The sequence below is a fragment of the Musca autumnalis genome, unplaced genomic scaffold (genome assembly GCF_047663935.1).
Source record: "Musca autumnalis isolate F117 unplaced genomic scaffold, ASM4766393v1 scaffold_3, whole genome shotgun sequence".
Classification (NCBI taxonomy): Eukaryota; Metazoa; Arthropoda; class Insecta; order Diptera; family Muscidae; genus Musca; species Musca autumnalis.
The window spans coordinates 210,471,636-210,492,242 of NW_027411866.1; the positions used below are offsets into that span (position 1 = coordinate 210,471,636).

General features: G+C 34.4%; 2 protein-coding genes across 19 annotated transcripts in view; one reads left to right on the forward strand and one right to left on the reverse strand.

Annotated features, from left to right (window-relative positions):
• Positions 1 to 4,362, forward strand: part of Nna1 (Nna1 carboxypeptidase) — a 411,438-nt gene extending 407,076 nt beyond the window's left edge. For all 16 annotated transcript variants that reach the window (XM_073976458.1, XM_073976461.1, XM_073976468.1 and 13 more), the window contains 2 exons: positions 3,460 to 3,654; positions 3,712 to 4,362. In XM_073976458.1, the coding sequence (XP_073832559.1) occupies positions 3,460 to 3,654; positions 3,712 to 4,267 (751 nt within the window). In that variant the 3' untranslated portion in view covers positions 4,268 to 4,362. The remainder of the gene's footprint in view (positions 1 to 3,459; positions 3,655 to 3,711) is intronic.
• The window catches only part of Nadsyn (NAD synthetase), a 443,475-nt gene extending 432,073 nt beyond the window's left edge, over positions 1 to 11,402 (reverse strand). For all 3 annotated transcript variants that reach the window (XM_073976472.1, XM_073976473.1, XM_073976476.1), the window contains exon 1: positions 11,135 to 11,402. The gene's annotated coding sequence lies outside the window, so the exon portion shown is untranslated. The remainder of the gene's footprint in view (positions 1 to 11,134) is intronic.
• Positions 11,403 to 20,607: the final 9,205 nt, after the last annotated feature.

Consider the following 20,607-nt stretch of genomic DNA (forward strand, 5'->3'; position numbering starts at 1 on the left):
CCAAAGAGAGTGAATATGTTATCCACGTTATCCCAAGAGAGTGAATATGTTATTCACCTTATCCGAATAATGTTAATATCTTATCCACGATATCCGAATAACTTGAATAAGTTAACCACGTTATCCGAATAATATGCACATTTTATCCACGTTTTCCCATTTACGTGAATAAGTTATCCACGTTATCCGAATAACATGAAACTGTTATCCACGTTGTTCGAATAAGATGAGTATGTTATCCACTATATCCGAATAATATGAACATTTTATCCACGTTTTCCCAATTACGTGAATAAGTTATCCACGTTATCCGAATAATATGAAAATTTTATCCACGTTTTCCCAATTACGTGAATAAGTTATCCACGTTATCCGAATAACATGATACTGTTATCCACGTTACTCGAATAAGGTGAGTATGTTATTCACGTTATCCAAACAACGTGAATATGTTATCCACGTTATCCGAATAACACGAATATGTCATCCAAATTATCAAAATAAGTTATCCACGTTATCCGAATAATGTTAATATGTTATCCACATTATCCAAATAACGTGAAAATGTTATCCACGTTATTCGATTAATATGAATAAGTTATCCCCGTTATCCGAATAAAGTGAAAATGTTATTCCATTACCCAAATAACGTGAATAAGTTATCCACGATATCCGAATAACATGAAAATGTTATCCACGTTATCAAAATATCGTGAATAAGTTATCCACGATATCCAAACAACGTGAATAAGTTCTCCACTTATCCAAATTACGTGATTATGTTATCCACGTTATCCAAACAACGTGAATATGTTATCCACGTTATCCAAATAACACGAATATGTCATCTACATTATCAAAATAAGTTATCCACGTTATCCGAATAATGTTAATATGTTATCCATATTATCCGAATAACGTGAAAATGTTATCCACGTTATTCGAGTAATATGAATAAGTTATCCCCGTTATCCGAATAAAGTAAAAATGTTATCCCATTACCCAAATAACGTGAATAAGTTATCCACGATATCCGAATAACATGAAAATGTTATCCACGTCATCAAAATAACGTGAATAAGTTATCCACGATATCCAAACAACGTGAATATGTTATCCACGTTATCCAAACAACGTGAATATATTATCCACGTTATCCGAATAACACGAATATGTCATCTACATTATCAAAATAAGTTATCCACGTTATCCGAATAATGTTAATATGTTATCCACATTATCCGAATAACGTGAAAATGTTATCCACGTTATTCGAGTAATATGAATAAGTTATCCCCGTTATCCGAATGAAGTAAAAATGTTATCCCATTACCCAAATAACGTGAATAAGTTATCCACGATATCCGAATAATATGAAAATGTTATCCACGTTATCAAAATAACGTGAATAAGTTATCCACGATATCCAAACAACGTGAATAAGTTATCCACTTATCCAAATTACGTGACTATGTTATCCACGTTATCCAAACAACGTGAATATGTTATCCACGTTATCCGAATAACACAAATATGTCATCCACATTATCAAAATAAGTTATCCACGTTATCCAAATAATGTTAATATGTTATCCACATTATCCGAATAACGTGAAAATGTTATCCACGTTATTCGAGTAATATGAATAAGTTATCCCCGTTATCCGAATAAAGTGAAAATGTTATCCCATTACCCAAATAACGTGAACAAGTTATCCACGATATACGAATAACGTGAATAAGTTATCCACGATATCCAAACAACGCGAATAAGTTATCCACTTATCCAAATTACGTGACTATGTTATCCACGTTATACAAACAACGTGAATATGTTATCCACGTTATCCGAGTAACACGAATATGTCATCCACATTATCAAAATTAGTTATCCACGTTATCCGAATAATGTTAATATGTTATCCACATTATCCGGATAACGTGAAAATGTTATCCACGTTATTCGAGTAATATGAATAAGTTACCCCGTTATCCGAATAAAGTGAAAATGTTATCCCATTACCCAAATAGCGTGAATAAGTTATCCACGATATCCGAATAACATGAAAATGTTATCCACGTTATCAAAATAACGTGAATAAGTTATCCACGTTATCAAAATAACGTGAATAAGTTATCCACGATATCCAAACAACGTGAATAAGTTATCCACTTATCCAAATTACGTGACTATGTTATCCACGTTATCCAAACAACGTGAATATGTTATCCACGTTATCCGAATAACACGAATATGTCATCCAAATTATCAAAATAATTTATCCACGTTATCCGAATAATGTTAATATGTTATCCACATTATCCGAATAACGTGAAAATGTTATCCACGTTATTCGAGTAATATGAATAAGTTGTCCCCGTTATCCGAATAAAGTGAAAATGTTATCCCATTACCCAAATAACGTGAATAAGTTATCGACGATATCCGAATAACATGAAAATTTTATTCACGTTATCAAAATAACGTGAATAAGTTATTCACGATATTCAAACAACGTGAATTAGTTATCCACTTATCCAAATTACGTGACTATTTTATCCACGTTATCCGAATAACACGAATATGTCATCCACATTATCAAAATAAGTTATGGACGTTATCCGAATAATGTTAATATGTTATCCACATTATCCGAATAATGTGAAAATGTTATCCACGTTATTCGAGTAATATGAATAAGTTATCTCCGTTATCCGAATAAAGTAAAAACGTTATCCCATTGCCCAAATAACGTGAATAAGTTATCCACGATATCCGAATAACATGAAAATGTTATCCACGTTATCAAAATAACGTTAATAAGTTATCCACGATATCCAAACAACGTGAATAAGTTATCCACTTATCCAATTTACGTGACTATGTTTTCCACGTTATCCAAAAAACGTGAATAAGTTATCCACGTTATCCTAATAACGCGAAAATGTTATCCACGTTATGCGAGTAATGTGAATATGTTGTCCACATTATCCGAGTAATGTGAATATGTTATCCAAATAACATGAATAAGTTATCCACGTTACCCTAATAACGTGAAAATGTTATACACGTTATCCTAAAGATGTGTATATGTTATCCACGTTAGCCTAAAAATGTGAATATATTATCCAACGTTATCTAAATAACGTAAATATGTTATCCACGTTATCCGAAAAATGTGAATATGTTATCCACCTTATTCGAAATAATGTGAAAATGTTAACCACGTTATCCAAATAACGTGAAAATGTTATCCACTTATACAAATTAAATTACTATGTTATCCACGTTATCCGAATAACATGAATACGTTATCCACGTTATCCGAATAACATGAATATGTTATCCACGTTATCCAAATAACATGAATATGTTATCCACGTTATCGAAACAACGTGAATATGATATCCACGATATCCATTTTAATATGTTATTCAAATATTTTTCAATATTTTCAGAGCCTGTAGTCAAAAGTTATTAGAATGGCAAAGTATTAATTCCAATGAAGAGGGAGGAACACCACGCGTTAATCAAACGCTAATGATGCCTGAACTTAATGAGGATCACACGATGCGGATATTCAAACACTTGGCCAATATGAAGAAGCCAGCGAAGCCCAAAAGCGATAATGAAACCAAGACAAAACCGAAGAGGTGAGTATGTGATAAATACTTTTTTTAATTTTTATAAAACATTCAATATTTTTACAGAAACATAATTACCAAAGTCACCGAAACTACAACATTTTTATCGAAAATAAGCAAAAATAAATCACGCAACAATTTGGCGACAACATATCGCGGCAGTACGGTAAATAAACAAACCAGCACCACAGGAGGAGGCGGAGGCCTCAGTGGTGTGACAATGCAGCACAAATTACATACACGTAATCCTAGTAAATTTAAAACTGGTGGCATTGTGGCCACAGCTGTCCAAACAACAAATACCAAAAATAAGTCAAAAAAATCCAAAGCACACAAATTAAACAATTTGCAAGATGTTATGGGACCGTTGAAAATAAATGGAGCTGATGTTAGACCCTCAACTAGTGGTGGTGGAGCCATAGTATTGGCTTCTACCGCCACAACTATTGTACGTAAGGTGAAAACAAAATTAAAAAAGAAAAAATCTACAGCGGCTAATTCGCAAAATGTCGCCACCAACACCAATTCGAGTAACGCTACCACCAATTCTGCTGTAAAGGATGGCATTGTAACATATATTTCAACAAAGGCTTCAGGACAAGTTGGTAGCTGTTCATCATAGATCCCGGAGAGAAAAAAAGCAAATATGATATTTTAGATATGTACTTAGCTAAATACCCTAATTCAATAAATTTTTTGTAAGCATTTCGAAAAAAAGAATAATTTTGATGTTTAAAAGGTATAGGTAGGTAAGTAAGATTTACATTATTTTGCAGGGATGTTTGTTATCCAATGATAAATAACTGCCAGGGTCAAACTCACTCGACTGGTGACAAGACTATGACTTCTGTTAATGAAATCCAATCGTCAATGTATATATGTATGTATAATCAGGCATGTGGACTGACTATATGGAAGATTTTTTCCCAAGACCGCATTCACATGATATCTCTTTATAGCACATGCGGGCACATGCGACTTCTTTTGTGTGAATTCTATTTAAACCTTCTTGATACGATTGTTGATCAAGGGGGTTCTCTCTTGTAACGCTGGACCACTTCTTCTAGATCATGAAGATTCTCCTTGATCTGCCTGAATTGTCGGGGCCTATCCACCATGGCTCTCACGGTAATACCCAAGCAAATACTGCAACGAAAACATGCCATTATATTGCTGCACTGAAAGAATCTTTGTCTCCTGATGTAGATGTTGCAGTTATCAGGGCGACATTCTGACAAGTTTGAATATTATTCCATTGCGTATCACATAAACTCGCGGACCAAACTGGCGCTGCAAAACTTACCACAGACCGACATATGGCGTTATATGTGGTTGTTGTAGCAGCATTTAAACCTACGTAGAAGCATAAGTTTGATGCTGGGGGGCAGCCGCTGGCCGAAACACTATGGTTCCGGGTCAATCCGGTTGTTATATGTGGTCAACAAGGTTTCTTTATCTGCAACCGAAGTGCTGCCGGCTAGTGACTTGAAAACCTTATTCCTATTTTTCAGTTTGTCGCAGATAGCTGCGGCATACGCGAACAACGTGAACCCCTAGAATTTTGGGGCAGTTTGTGGTCGGAATTCTGGTACCTACCATCGACCACGACACTCAACTTTCTTCTCACCTGTGCCGTTGAAGTGTTGAACAGAGTGTCCGTAGATTTAGTGGCGGATTTTTGCATATTCCTCGAGTGGAAAATGGTGGTAAGATCAGTCAAATAGGTGCTCAGGGAAGTTACCTGACGCCAACCAAGATTGTACAATCATCCGCAGACGTTACGATCTCAACGCCGTATGAAAGCGTTGAATACAGTGAAGAAAGAGGTTAAACAGTTCTGGATATATTGCCCCACCCTCAATCCACGGGGCTTGGACTTCTTGTTCCTGAATTCCATGTACGATTGGTGGCCGTTGTTTGCTGTCCGAGGAAAACTGAAATTCGTCCGCGCATGCCAAAGCTATCTGCTGCAAGCTGATATGTAAGAACAAGGTTCTCAGCAGAACTTGGGATGCAGATAAAGAAACCTTGTTGACCACTAGGGTTATGACTTTTTGACATTTTTTCTCAAAAACGATTTCCTGTAGTGAGAATGAACTTTTGCCTACTAATACCTAAAATAACATTCATTCCATTTTATTATAAAACAAGAAAACGTTAAGTTCGGCCGGACCGAACTTTTTATACCCTCCACCAAAATTAAATTGAAAGAGAATGGAATAATTAGTTTCCTTTCATCTACGAAAGTACTTAGCTCCGCCTAATTACCAAATTTCAACCATTTTGGTGGGATAATGAAGCTAAAACCTTCAAAATACCGAATATCGGGAGGTACCGTTCTATGGGGGCTATATGAAGGCGTGGACCTATACCAACAAATTTCAAGTGAACATTTTATATCCTCATCGAAGACTAATTAACAAATTTCAACCATTTTTGTGGGATAATGAAGCTAAAACCTTCAAAATACCGAATATTGGGAGGTACCGTTCTATGGAGGCTATATGAACGCGTGGACTTATACCAACAAATTTCAGGTGGAAAGTTTTATACACCCAACATTAACAAAATACCAAATCTCAGCCATTTTGGTAGGATAATGAAGCTAAAACCTTAAAAATACCGAAAATCCGGAGGTACCGTTCTATGGGGGCTATATGAAGGCGTGGACCTATAATAACAAATTTCAGGTGGAACATTTTATATCCTCAACGAAGACTAATTAACAAATTTCAACCATTTTCGAGGGATAATGAAGATAAAACCTTAAAAATACCAAATATTGGGAGGTACCTTTCTATGGAGGCTATATGAACGCGTGGACTTATACCAACAAATTTCATGTGGAACGTTTTATACACACAACAATAACTAAATACCAAATTTCAGCCATTTTGGTAGGATAATGAAGCTAAAACCTTAAAAATAACGAAAATCTGGATGTACCGTTCTATGGGGCTATATCAAAACGTGGACCGATATATCCCATTTTCAATACCAACGATCCTGCAAGTAATAAAAACTTCTGTACCAAATACTGACTCTCTATCTTTAAAATTGCGAGCTGTATCTTGATTTCAACAGACAGGCGGGCGGACTGACAGACTGACATGGTTAAATCGACATAGAATTTTATGCTGATCAATAATATATATACTTTATAGGGTCTCCGACAAATATTTCGATGTGTTACAAACTGAATGACAAATTTAATAATACCCTATATGGTGGAGGGTATAAAAAGGTTCCGCACAAACCCATTTGAAAAAAATGTTTCCAAAAAACATGAAATGAAAAAAAAAAATTAAAAAAATTATTTCCAGTTGCACGAGTGAATGAACATTTGCCTATTAATAACTAAAATAAATTTTAATTTACATAAATATTGAAAAAGGTCCCGCACAAACCACTTTTATTTTTATGATATATGAAATAATTGCTCTGTTCCAGAACCTGCAAGAAGGTACTACTTTTTACTACGATAACAATTTTTCCTTTATGTTATCGAAAGAAATAGTAAAAATTAGTAGATTATTGCAGTACTGGAACAGACCATATGTTATATAACTATAAAATGATATATATCGTCACCATAAATGCCCGAAGACGTAACCCACAAAACCAAAACTTTACAGGAGAAGCAAAAAACTTTATAAAATTAAAAACTGTTTTACGGAATATTAATCTTATGAAGGCGAGTATATGGGATATTATCGATCATATACGAAGGGGAATAAGTAGTGGAACCAAAACCGCGGAATTGCTTAGTTTTTAGATCCACCATTACAACAAAATCTGCAATATTATCCCATTTTCCGAAATTCCATTTCTTGAATAGGATCGTTGTTTTTGAACGTAGAAGCTTGAAATTTTGCTAGAGCATGTATTTTACCTTTATGTATCAGATTACGTCAAGAAACGAATTTCGATCTTCATGTCGGTTACGTCTTTGGGCATTTATGGTGACGATATGTATGTAATAATACGACGATAAAATAGTGAGTAACCAACGGTAATGTCATTTCGGTTATGTCGTATGCCCCTATACATTGTTTTCAGTTAAATATCTGCTTATAGTGACTTCAAAAAATGGCCAAATCTACATTTTGTATATAACTAAGCGTTTACACCAGACAATTTGTCTTCAAATACAACTCTGATTTATTAACACATATGGTCTGTTCCTTTACTTCTGAAAATGGTAAAACCGGCAAAAGTAGTAAAAGTTGAAAACTGCTCCCATATGAATTGTATTGTGTCTGAAGTAAAGGAACGCTTTTCGAGTAAAATGTTGTAAAACTTGAAGATTCTTGAACGTAAAGGAACAGGGCTATACATACATTTGTCGGCTGTCTCACAGCTATCCATTTTTTCACAGACAGTCGGGTTAACAAATTTTTGACATTTTTGAAAAAATATGTAGGTGAGATAATAATTGAAATGTGTTAAAAACAAAAGAACATTAACAAAAACAAAATATGTAAAGGGAAAACAAAAAGAAATCGACGATTTTCATTCATAATTTTACAACTGTTTTTGCAGTTCGTCGGTGTCATGCTTAAGTGTTCCATACGCCATTTGCCTGATTCGAGAAAATCTCAAGTTAATGTTTAAGGCCATACAGGATAAAAATGGTGCAATAATCCAATACTTTAAGAGCTTTAGTCAGATATCTGTGATAGTCTAGAAGTTATTGCCAATTTGTATAATTGCAAAATGTTGCTGAATTGTTCCATGGAATCTTTTTTCATGTTTTTGGCAGTTTGTGTCACATGGAACACGTTTTGTCACATTTCAACCAAAACACTTTTTATCAATCGTGTTCCACCTCCCTTATATGAAGAGCTCCTGTGGAGTTTAAAAATCAGGACTTTAAATGAAATTTGTATTTTTCTCATATAAATACAATGGGGACCATTATTATAGGTTCCCTTAACATTTATTTGAGGGATTGCCTCCACTTATCACTACTTTTTTGTGGTAAAAATTTCGATCGCACAAAACGGATTGATATTTTTCATTTCTAAGGTAACATTAAACATTGAAACGCGTTTTTCTTATAATACCATTTTTGTAGTCGTTGCCCACACTAGCTTCAAGTCGAATCGACGTTTTTGTGTATATTTTTGTGGACTTACATCAAAATTTTGTCTTTAAACTAGCGATTTTTTGTTGAAACGATTGATAAATTTTCGTTTTCATATAACAATACAATATTCAAAAATATTTGGATTTTAGAAACTATTATTCTTCAGCTTTTAAACCAAATCCTTTAGAACAATTTGTTCCATTATTCGTAACTTGGCAAAAATGGCAAATTTTTTGTTCCAAACGCCATCATTTTTGGTGCGGAACAATTCGTTTTTGTCTCTTTTTGTTCCATACGCCAAACGACATGGATATGGAACTAAAAAGTTCAAAGTTGTTCTGTTCCATAAGCCAGGCTTTATGGATATGGAACAAAACGACAAGATTTTTTGGGTCACAAAGCGGATATGGGACATACTGGCATCTGAATATCTCAGAAACTAAAAGAGATAGAGAAAAACAGACCAAAAAATCTGAAAATTCAGGGTTCAAAACCTTGTAAGGTACCTTTATCTCAAAATGTCAAAAATGTCGTATGGAACACTTAAGCTGACACCGACGAGTTGTCAGGACGCCTACGTCACACAGGCAAGTTCTGTGTTTTTGACAATCAATACATGTACTCTACTGTCCTGTCATGTGTAAACGCAGGGTAAAAAGAGACAACCCATATGTAAAAAATATCGTGTAAAATACCCATTACGTATGAAGCTAGTCCAACATCGGTTACCTGAAAAACTCTATTTTAATAGTATGTACCTATATTTTGGTGTGGTCTATGGGCAATGGACATGCCGGAGAAGTCGGCAAAGGAGCCTTAGACTAGTTTAAACAGGGCAAAATATCCCGTTTGCACTTAACAGGATTTAATAAACCCACTGGGTTTAAATTGTCAATTCCATAGCGCAAACTTCAAATAAATCCACATAAAGAAGGTTAACACGGCAAAAAGCTCTAATGCAAACGCCGTTTAAAGAAAACCCCAAACATATGAATCTTTCAGCGCACAAAAACTTTTCTTTTGCCCGATGTTGTAAGGCCAATTTAATAACACTATGCAACACTAAAAATGCAAACAAATTCTAGTATACATTTTTTGAAAGTCCATATTTAGACTACAAAAACTCTTGTAGGGTTTTGTCCTGTCAGATCCAGTTCGGATTTTATGGTGTCATCTAAACCGGGCTAAATCTAGACTTTTTTGCATTTATTAGGCCTTTATCTCAGAAACGAACAGGAATTTGGCCTTGCTGTTTTTAGCGATATTGTAGCCCTAATCTAGTAGAACTTCTCTTTTGAAAAAACCAAAACTCCATCTAGGGCATCAAAATCTGTAAAATATAGAAAATTTTACATAATTGCTGAAATTCTAGTCAGTATCGGCTAAACTATTGGGAGTTGAACCAAGTAACCTTTTGTAAAAATCTTCCAAATAAAGTTCTCAACAATTCTTTAGAACATTCTGTTCTAAAAAGAAAAGAAGAAAAAATTCAGAAAAAAATAACGGTTTTGGAGATACGGTGTGAAATGTATAAAAATTGTGGAATTTTTGCATATATTTTGAAATTTGAGGCAATAAATGTAGTTTTTCGGGTTAATTATTTCTCCAAATATTTTATTCTTGTCCTTATCTACAAATTTGCTTCAGAGGTTAGAAGAAGATTCGCATAGGTTTCAGAGATATAGATAGCCCCGAATTTCTTTAAAAACTTAATATTTAACCATGTTTTGATCGGACCATAAACTCCGGGCTGGATCTGACACAACAAAACCCAACTAGGGTTTCTTGTCGTTTGGGTCTGTACTTTCAAAAAATACTCAGTTCGAATTGTTTGCACAAGATCACCTTAAAAATGTGGCACAGTGTAATATGAATGAAATCCAATCCTCCACAGGCAAAAATCTAAATCATAAAAAATCTTATCATTTAATAAGTTATACAATTTTAGCAATTATTGTACCTGTTAACAAATAGCATTTTCCTCGGCTAGAGATTGTACATACAAATTACATGTTTTAGGCCATATTATCTATCATCTTTTCCTCTTATCAATGCAATTAAAAATGTAATCAGCAATAAAATGGCTGTGGAACACGGCACGAGGAGTAGCATTTTATAAAGGTGGGCAAACATGAAATATTATGTTTGCCCTTCCCCACCAATAACATATAATTACACTAAAATTCTTTAAACTTTTTAGGCTAATAAGAAATATCAACAAAATTTATAGTGCGCCTTTTTACACTTTGCAAAAATTTGTTTTTTCCCTCCCTTCCCTCCCCTTCCGTACTTTGTCTTGGTCAGGGGTTGTGTGTTTATTTTTGTTTTGTTTCATTCTCACTTTCTCTATTGTTGTTTGTTTGTTTGTCTGTTGTGGGGAGAACATTGAGGAGAACTCACCTAAAACACTCCAAATAGCTGATGGTATTTTTTGCTTTATGAATTTTAAATGAAAACTTTCGCTCTTTACATTGATTTGAACACTACAAATTGTTAATTGACTTGCATTAAACACTTGTTCGATTATTTTTCACACAGTTGAAGGGTTTTTTATTTATTAAATGCACTTGTATTTGTTTTTAAATTCTAAATTTTCTTTTCAGTCGTTCACACTTTTTCCGCACACAAAAAACACACTCACCCACTCTCACGAACGAACGCGTTTATTAAGGTTGATGGCTCTCTTCGCGTATGTCAAAAGTTTTCTGACATTCCGTTGCACATGAACTCTCCGCCACTTTGATGCAGAGAAAGGGTTGGATTTTTTTGGTATTAAAAATTGAGCAATTGAAACTTATGACCGTTACGTAAAATTAACAGTTGGACAACTAACTCTTTGCAAACTATGAATTTTGCAATAATTACAATTTCAATTAGGAATACAACAACAAACCGATTTGGCCTACGTGATATTCTGCCAAAACCTCCCTTACAAAAGTTCAAATCTGCTTGAAGTAACCGATTTGGTCCATACTTTGCAGATTGTATTATCTCTACGAGACATACAGTTGCTAAAACAATAATAGCACCACCGTAAACAATTTGTTAGCCACTACAAAAACAAGCAATATTGTTGTTGTTTCCACTAATGTTTTTGTTAGGTGCATATCCTAAGGTGTCTCCTTTTGTAAAAAGTAGTAATATATTATTTTTGGCAGCTTTAACCAAAAAATATCAAAAAAGAGGCGAAAAAATAATAGCACCACTTACATTTTCTATAGAAAATATTTTAATTTTGCATTTAAACACTTGTTTGACTTATTGAATATTAATTTCAATTTTTGACATTCCACCTTCAAAAATATACGATGTTTTCAGTTAAAACAGGGCCAAAAGTGCAGAGAAGCCCAAAATAATGAACAACAACTCTGTTGATAGCAAAGTTTTACAGATAATGCTAAGTTTACATTTACGAATTTCACTCGATTTCAACTGTCAATTCCATAGCTCAAACGTCAAATGAAATCCAGATGAGATTTCATTTGACGTTTGAGCTATGAAATTGACAGTTGAAATCGAGTGGATTTCGTAAATGTAAACTTAGCATAAGAAAATGATTCATCACACATTAACTGTAAAGAAAATGCGTAAAATAGTGGAATTAATTGATCCCTGACATAACATCAGGTTAACATTTTCACCTGAAATGCAAAAAGGTACTATCTCAAAGGTCCTCGTAGGCTATAAAAGGACCATACAGAGAACATAATATGTGTGTTCGTTTACTCAAAATTTGTACAAATTGTTACTGGATGTTGTTCGTTTACTCTACAGTACAATGCAAAAGACCTTAGCCGATTACAGGAAGGTACTGGACTTGTACAAATTGTTGAGTAAACGAACACACCTAATGTAAAAGCACACAGTTCCAGGAAACGCCATAATTTTAACGGATTACACTATACGGAGCCGAAAAATAGTCACAATGAAATTTTACATTTGCAAGACCAACTTTGGGGAATATTTTATGTAGTTGTGGTTCTAAATATTTATGTTTGGAGGAAATAATTTCATTTCTCAGTTACATGATCTCAAAAAACGTTATGAAAGGATTGTTTAACCGTAATAGTATAGAGCTTATTTTGTCGTTAGAGACTAAGCCCTATACATGGCAAGAAAACTGTAAAGAATTAACTTATTATCGTTGAAATCCTAGAAAATATGACTCTATTTCATTTAGAAAATTAGATGGCACTAGTTTGGTCCTTCCAAAAGGATATGAACAGTAATAAACTGGGTTATAAGTCTAAGAAATTGTCTCTAATTTTGTGTTTCCACCTTCTAATTTTTTTATTTATTTTGTTAAGACTTTAGCTGTGTTCCAAAACTAAAAAGTTTTTACAATTTTTACGACTTTTACACATTTTACTCGAAAAAGCGTTCCCGTACACAAAAAGTTGTAAAATGTTCACTTCTCTTTAAACACAAATGGCGCTGAATGACATTCTTTTTAAAAACTTTGTCCCAATTTACATTGGACGAGTTTACTTGCGGCAATTGTCATTGGAGAGAGAGGTGAGGCATATGGTAACCCTTTGCCTCTCAGCACTCTCTCCCACCTAAAAACTGACAATTGCCGCAAGTAAACTCGCCTAATGTAAATTGGGACTTTTTACACTACAAATTTGGGCGAGTAAAAAATAGTAATATGGTTGCCGGCGTCTGATTGGCTGATGCGCCGACTTTTTCCGTTCCCGAACTATTTCAAAAAACTTGTGTGTGAAAACAAATTCTCTCTTTTACGAGTTTTACCATTAAAAAGTACGGGAACGAAGCTTTTATCTTATCGGGCTTAGAAGTCCTTGTGTCAATGATAATAAATTGTCTTTTAGAAGTTCCTTGGCCATTCTCTAGGAATGTGCGTTGTCCCTAGGCTATAACAAATCAACAAAGTGTTTGCTAAGAGTTAGTTTACACTATATATCAATGTCATATGACACGAAATAAAAACATTCCATATCTTGCCACGCAGGCAATGTGAAGACCTAATTCTATTACATTTTTGCTGGTGTGGACGCATAGAGTAAATGACGTAAGGAAAAACTCCAATATTGCACATATTAGCGAAAACATAACGATGGAAAATTTGATGTCATATGACATCTACATATAGTGTAAACTACCCCTAAGGTCAACAAGGCAACTACAGCATCAAAACCAAAGATCAGAAAATCATTTTGGACAGTTATTAAGAGGTCTTTTAAGAATAATCCTGCGAACAATACCAGAATCCGTTCGTTCGATACTAAGCCTATCCCGAGGCGTCACTAGCGAATTGAACTGAACAAAAAATCAGTAGTAGTTGTTTCGCCCACTTTTTGGAGTTTTTGTTAAATTTGGTTTATTTTTTTAAAAAGTGTCGAAAATAATTGCGATTGTTGTTACTTGTACCTTCTTTAGAGTCTTTTTGTTCTAAAACGCATGAAACGGTCAGCAAAATTTGCACATGTAAACAAAAATGCATCCAAACCATTTTTTAGGAGGTGGTGCTATTATTTTTTCGCAGCTGTATGTATATCAGGTTCTAATATGGACTATATAGGCCCACTCCTTCGGGTACATCCCGCACAAAATTTTGGAAAAGTTCAGTTTAAGACCACCTCTCGGATTCTTCTGATTTTTGTTATAACAACTTGCATTCGCTGCCCCATTACAACGGGACAAGTTTTTTCAGGGGCAAATCAATACTACCTGAGAAAATGGCCCATAAGCTATAAAAAATCCCTATGACATCATGTGTAGTGGCTGGAGCGCACGATAACTTTAACCTGCAAAGCGTTCCTTTCACAGTTTCACAGGTTCCTTTACTTTAAAAAGCATGCGATTTTTATGAGAGCGGTTCACCACATTCAAGGCAAATTTATATAAGGTATGTGCATGAATTACAACCACTAATTTACAACAACAACAAATTTACAAAAACAACAATGTTGTTATTTAATGTCAAAGAAAATATTGAATAAAGGCCAGAACAGGATCAATCGTCGCTTGCTTTGCTTGCTTTCCCAAATGTCAAATTATAAAGGAATGCCAGAGCCTCTTTGCAAATCCGCCTTCGTTCTCCTTTAGAGGTGACACGAAATAAAAACATTCCATATCTTCCCACGGAGGCAATGTGGAGACGAAATTCTATTATATGGCCTGTTCCCGTACTTTATAAAGTGGTAAAAGTTGTAAAAGTCGTAAACGATTTTCATATAAATTTTGTGTACGGGAACGCAAAATATGTAAAAGTGGTAAAAATTGTAAAAACTTTTAAGTTCTGGAACAGAGCTATATTTTTGTTGGGGTGGACGCACAGAATAAATGGCGTAAGGAAAATCTCCAATATTCCACATATTAGTGAATAATTAACGATCGAAAATTGCATGTCATATGACATTTACATATAGTGTAAACTACCCCTTAGGAGGCTCTGGCATTCCTTTATAATTTGACATTTGGGAAGCAAGCAAAGCAAGCGGCGATTCATTCTATTCTGGCCTTTATAGGGTCGTTCCAAAATTTTTTTTCAGGAAAACAAACACATTTTGAAAATCCTCTAAGTCCCGGGCCACACTACAGTGATTTCAATGAAATAATTTGATGAAATTTGGCGTTCTTAGCTCGAGTTCCCCAATACAGCAAAATCATAAAATTACTTTAGTATGGAACTCGATCTAAGAACCCATAATTTCATGAAATTATTTCACTGAAATCGGAATAGTGTGGACCGGGACTAAAATAGAACAAATTTGAATCAAGGCAGGTTTACCCTGCGTTTACACATGATAGGACAGTTAAGTACATGTATTGATTGTCAACAACACAAAACTTGCCTGTGTGACGTAGGCGTCCAGACAACTGCATAAACAGTTATAAAATTATACATGAAAATTATCGATTTCATTTTGTTTTCCGTTCACATATTTTGTTTTTGTTCTTGTTCTTTTGTTTTCAACACATTTCAATTATTATCTCACACATTTTTACAAAAAATATGAAAAATTTGTTAACCCTGTCTGTCTGTGAAAAACTGATGGACAGCTGGGAGACAAACGTCAAATGTATGTATGTGTTAGTTAATCAGAGTTGTATTTGAAGACAAACTGTCTGGTGTAAACGCCTAAGCTTTGTTCCTTTACTTTTTTAATGGTAAGGGTGGTAAAAGAGAAAAGTGTCAAAATTGCTCTCTCATGAACATTTTTACCAGAAAAGTAAAGGAACGGAAAAATGGTAGATCTGGCAGCAATGTCAAAAAGAAACATAAAAAAATAAATTTTCGTCTTTTATTTCACAGTTTTTAATTTAGTTTTGTCAGCGTTAATCGGCAAACAAAAGTCGAAAAATTAGTTCTGCCATTTTTTACCTGCAGAAATTTTGCTGGTTGCCCGTGGTAGAAGAGAAAGCCATTTTCGCTCTCTCTCCACTCTCACTCTCTTTTTTTTTTCCTCTTTAAGTTATTGGCCCCCCTCCCGGCTAAGCGAGTTTTAAAGCGCCAACTCTCACTCTCTTAAAAATTGCTTCCAGTTTTGCCACTTTTCGGGGTTAAGGAACGCTTTGCAGGTTAAAAATGGTAACAAATGGTAAAAATGGTGACCTCAGGTAAGTAAAGGAACACAGCTCTAGTTAGGATGAGAAGTAGTATTTTAAGGTAACAAATTTCGAAGTTTCAAATTTCATTAGTAGACCCTATTACATTTTGAAAACTAAATTTACAAAAAAAAAATAAAAAATAAGAATACAGCTGATTGTCACTTCTGCCTTGACCACTTTAACCATTTTTTTACACTGTTGACATTTTTAAAGTAAATGAACAATATTAAGGATTTTATAACTTATCACAAAATGCTATCGTGTTTTTTGGTAACGTCCACGGTGCAAGGAAGAAGGTGATAGAATAGGTCTGTACGATAACTTCGCAAGTGAAAAGTACTTGCAAGTACTCAGCAAGTTCTCAGTAACGTTTCTCCACCAATTTTACTCTCTTGAAGCTAAAAATTTGCAGATTGTTATCGAACAGCAATTTGCAAAAACTTGCAACAAGTCAGGTGATTTGAAGAAGAAGAAGTTGGCGGAAAAGATTAAATAAATAAATAAAAAAGTAGTCATCACAAACTACAAAATAAGATACTTTATTTACATTATCTGCTCTGTTCCAGAACCTGCAAGAAGCTACTACTTTTTACTACGATAACATATTTTCCTTTATGTTATCGGAAAAAAAAGTAAAAATTAGTATATTCTTGTAGTACTGGAACAAGCCCATCGTTTTCCATAATTTATTTAATAATTTTTCTCTTTTTTATTTATATTTTTTTAATAACCAAATGTTTGTTTATGTTTTTGCCAAGAAGTCGTCCACAAAACATTCGAATTTAAATCAGCTGATCAAACATGCAAGTTCTTACAAGAAAAATTTTCCTTGCAGGAACTTGTAAACAAAACCCTCCAAAATTCTCTCACTATTGTCTCTCTTTTACTTTACAAGTTTGTTATCGAACAGCATTTTGTAAATGTTTGTGCAAATTTGTACAAACTTTTGGGTTATCGTTCAGACCTAATAATAAAAACACATTTTCTTATAGCCCCCATATAACGGTACCGTCCTATTTCCGGTATTTTGACATTTTTTTGTCATTCGGGGTTCTCAGTGATCAAGAAACTTATCCACCAAAAATTAATAGCCCAGCAAAATGTTCGATGCCAAGGATGCTATTGAATCATGGGTGCAAATGGTCTGGCATGTCATATTTTTAGCATTTTCACTCATGAATTTTATATGAGCGTGGCCACCATAAGATGACATTCATATTCGGATCTTAAGATGACATTCATTGTCGGATCATTAGCATGTCATTTTGACCAATGCTTTGACATGTCATTTTCACCAACCCTTTGGCATGACATTTTCATGTCTTGCTTGGAAAATGCAAAATTCTGTGTTGAAATATGATTTTCATGACAAACCAAACTCTTTATTAATTCAAAACTAATTCATGAAATAACTAGAACTAATTTATTAGCAAAAAAGTTTACACCCAAAATTTCAATTTAATCACCGCCGCTGCTCCGTCCACTCTCAGGCACTAATTTTGTTTCATCTTACAAAAGCTTTTCTATTATCTTCTCATCACCAGTTCAGATTTCGACATGGACACCAACAGCACTCCTCAGGAATCTCTAGTTCGTGAACCTACATTTAATTTGTAATTTTATAACAAAAATTTTGGAAATGTATACTCTTTTGTTTTGATGTCGCTACTTGTAGAGATTACAAATCGACTTGTTTGTTTGCAGTGATCTGTACAAATGATTCAAATGCTGATGAAAAGATCAGATATTTCACGACTTCCTTTGCATGGGTTTAAATGCTAATGAAAAGATCGGATCTTTCACGACTTGCTTTGAAGCAATGCAAAGTATGCTATGAAATCACGTCATCGCATAGAACCCCTTCCTTCAAATTTTGCTGGGGAGGACACACAAAAATCTTAAATATCACGTTAACGTGTGTGGACACTAACGAAACTTGAAAAAAAAACTTTAACGAAATTGGTTTCAAGAAACCTTGCTAGTTTGACCATCGACTAATAAACTCACTGGGTTTCAAATGTAATAGGCCGTTTATATATAACAAGGTTAACCCAGTGGGTCTGGGTTTCAAATGTCATTTCCATTGTATATACTTCAAACAAATCCTCATAAAGAAGGTTAACCCTGCAAAAAACTATAATATAAACGCCGTATAAATTCCATAGGGCAAAAGTCAAATAAATCCTCATAGAGAAGGTTATATCCCGTTTAGACTATACCCTTATACGATGATTAAGGGCATTATCTCGATTTAAGTGCTTAATCCACCCTGATTTACCATACAAAATTAAATCAACTCGAAACTTGGATTTGTTTTAAATCAAATGTAATAGGGCGTTTATACTATTGAAGATTAACCCTGTGAGGTTAAAAGATCCAGTGGGTTAATCTATACCGTTTACATATACCTTTTGTGAGGATACAAATGACAGCAGACAGCTGATTTTGTGTATACATACAAAACAGCAAAACATAAAGAAATCAGCATAAATTTCATAAATTTAATGATATAAATTAAAAAATAAATATAGGACGGGATTCCCATCTAAAAGAACGCGTAAATGTGATTCATACCTACCATGAATTCGTCTCCAAATAGAAGATGTTGGATAACAGACTATCGTCCAAGCGATAGCCAAATAAAAAGGCGAACATACCAAAGAAACATTTTGTGAGTTTCCTGAAAGAGGATATAACCCTAGTACCATATGGCCGCAGTTATCAGCTATTCAAAGAAATGAAATATAATAGCTCTGTTCCTTTACGTTCAAGAATCTTCAAGTTTTACCACTTTTTACTCGAAAAGCGTTCCTTTACTTCAGACACCACACAATTCATATGGGAGCAGTTTACAACTTTTACCACTTTTGCCGGTTTTACCATTTTCAAAAGTAAAGGAACAGGCCAAATATGATAAATGGAAGATGTCCATCAAGTGTAATGGAAGTACGACAGAGATTACTACCATCTTGCAGCAAAGCTTCGCACAATAGAGCTGTAGCATATTCTATTGCCCATGCATGCAAAATTCGCAAGGAACCGATGACCAGACCGAAAAAAGTGTGCGGCATATGGAGCTACTATTCATTCAGTAACAGCAATAAGTAGCTCACGCAAGAACAAGAGAGACATGGAATAACCAACGTACCAGTGAATCGAAATTAACTGGAGTCGGAATAAAGAGGAAGAGTGTACAAGGATTATGGAAAGAAGACTTTTCCAAACTAGATAATAAACCAGTAGAAGCGATGTTCAAGATGCCACAGATCAACCCAGAGGATTGCATTGAATAAACTCCGTTTGAACTTAATAGGCAACAACCTTTAAAAAGAAAAAAAATATATATAGTCTGTTCCAGTAGTCAGCTAGTTTAACCCTGCAGTAAAGGGAAGTACCCAGTTGATGGAAAACTCTCTTCCGCTAGTAGCTTATAATACGTTTGATTCATGAAATCCGCTAAATTTTAAATGTCTATTCCATTGCATATATGTATGTCAAACAGTTATCATAAACCCATTGGGTTTTATTTGACGAATACGCTATGAATTTGATATTTGAAATCCACTGGAGTTCGTAATTCTATCTAATTTTTTGAGTTTTCCACAAACTTGGTATTTTCTGTTTGCTGCAGACCCACTTTAACAGACCATTTTGGTTTACATTTACCTACAACCGCTAAACGGTGTATATTCAATGCAACCCATCTGGGGTTGATCTAGTGCATCTTCAGTTTTAATCACCATCAACATCAGTTTTGATATAAAATGGTGTCATACTGATCAATAAAAACCATACTATACTGCGCGAGCTGATCAAGGGCAAAAGGACTTCTCACTCTTTGAGCAAATAGCTATGTGTATAAGACTGGCTGACTTCCGAAACGTCAGTTGCTTTGTATTCGTGCATGAAACTTGGAGTTCCGCACGACTAAAAGACCCTTGTTTTATACATGAATACAAAGCAACTGACGTTTCGCAAGAAACGAGACAGGACATGCATTGTTGGACGTCGATACTAAAGCGGTATTAATAACAAACCTTATGTTTTATCAGCATCTAAATCTCATATTTTTACATTTAACTATTTTGCTATAAACAATAAAAAACGCAAAAATATAGTCTCATTGAAAAAATATTTATTTATTTCAAATGTTAGTTGTATCTACAGACAGGCGTGTCACAGATTCCGATCGGAAAGGTTTCAATTCCGTAATTCCATTTCGATCGTTTTTGTTTTAGCTTCTTCAGATTCAGATCGATTTGGTGAAATCGGGAAACATCATTACTTAGTTTAAATAT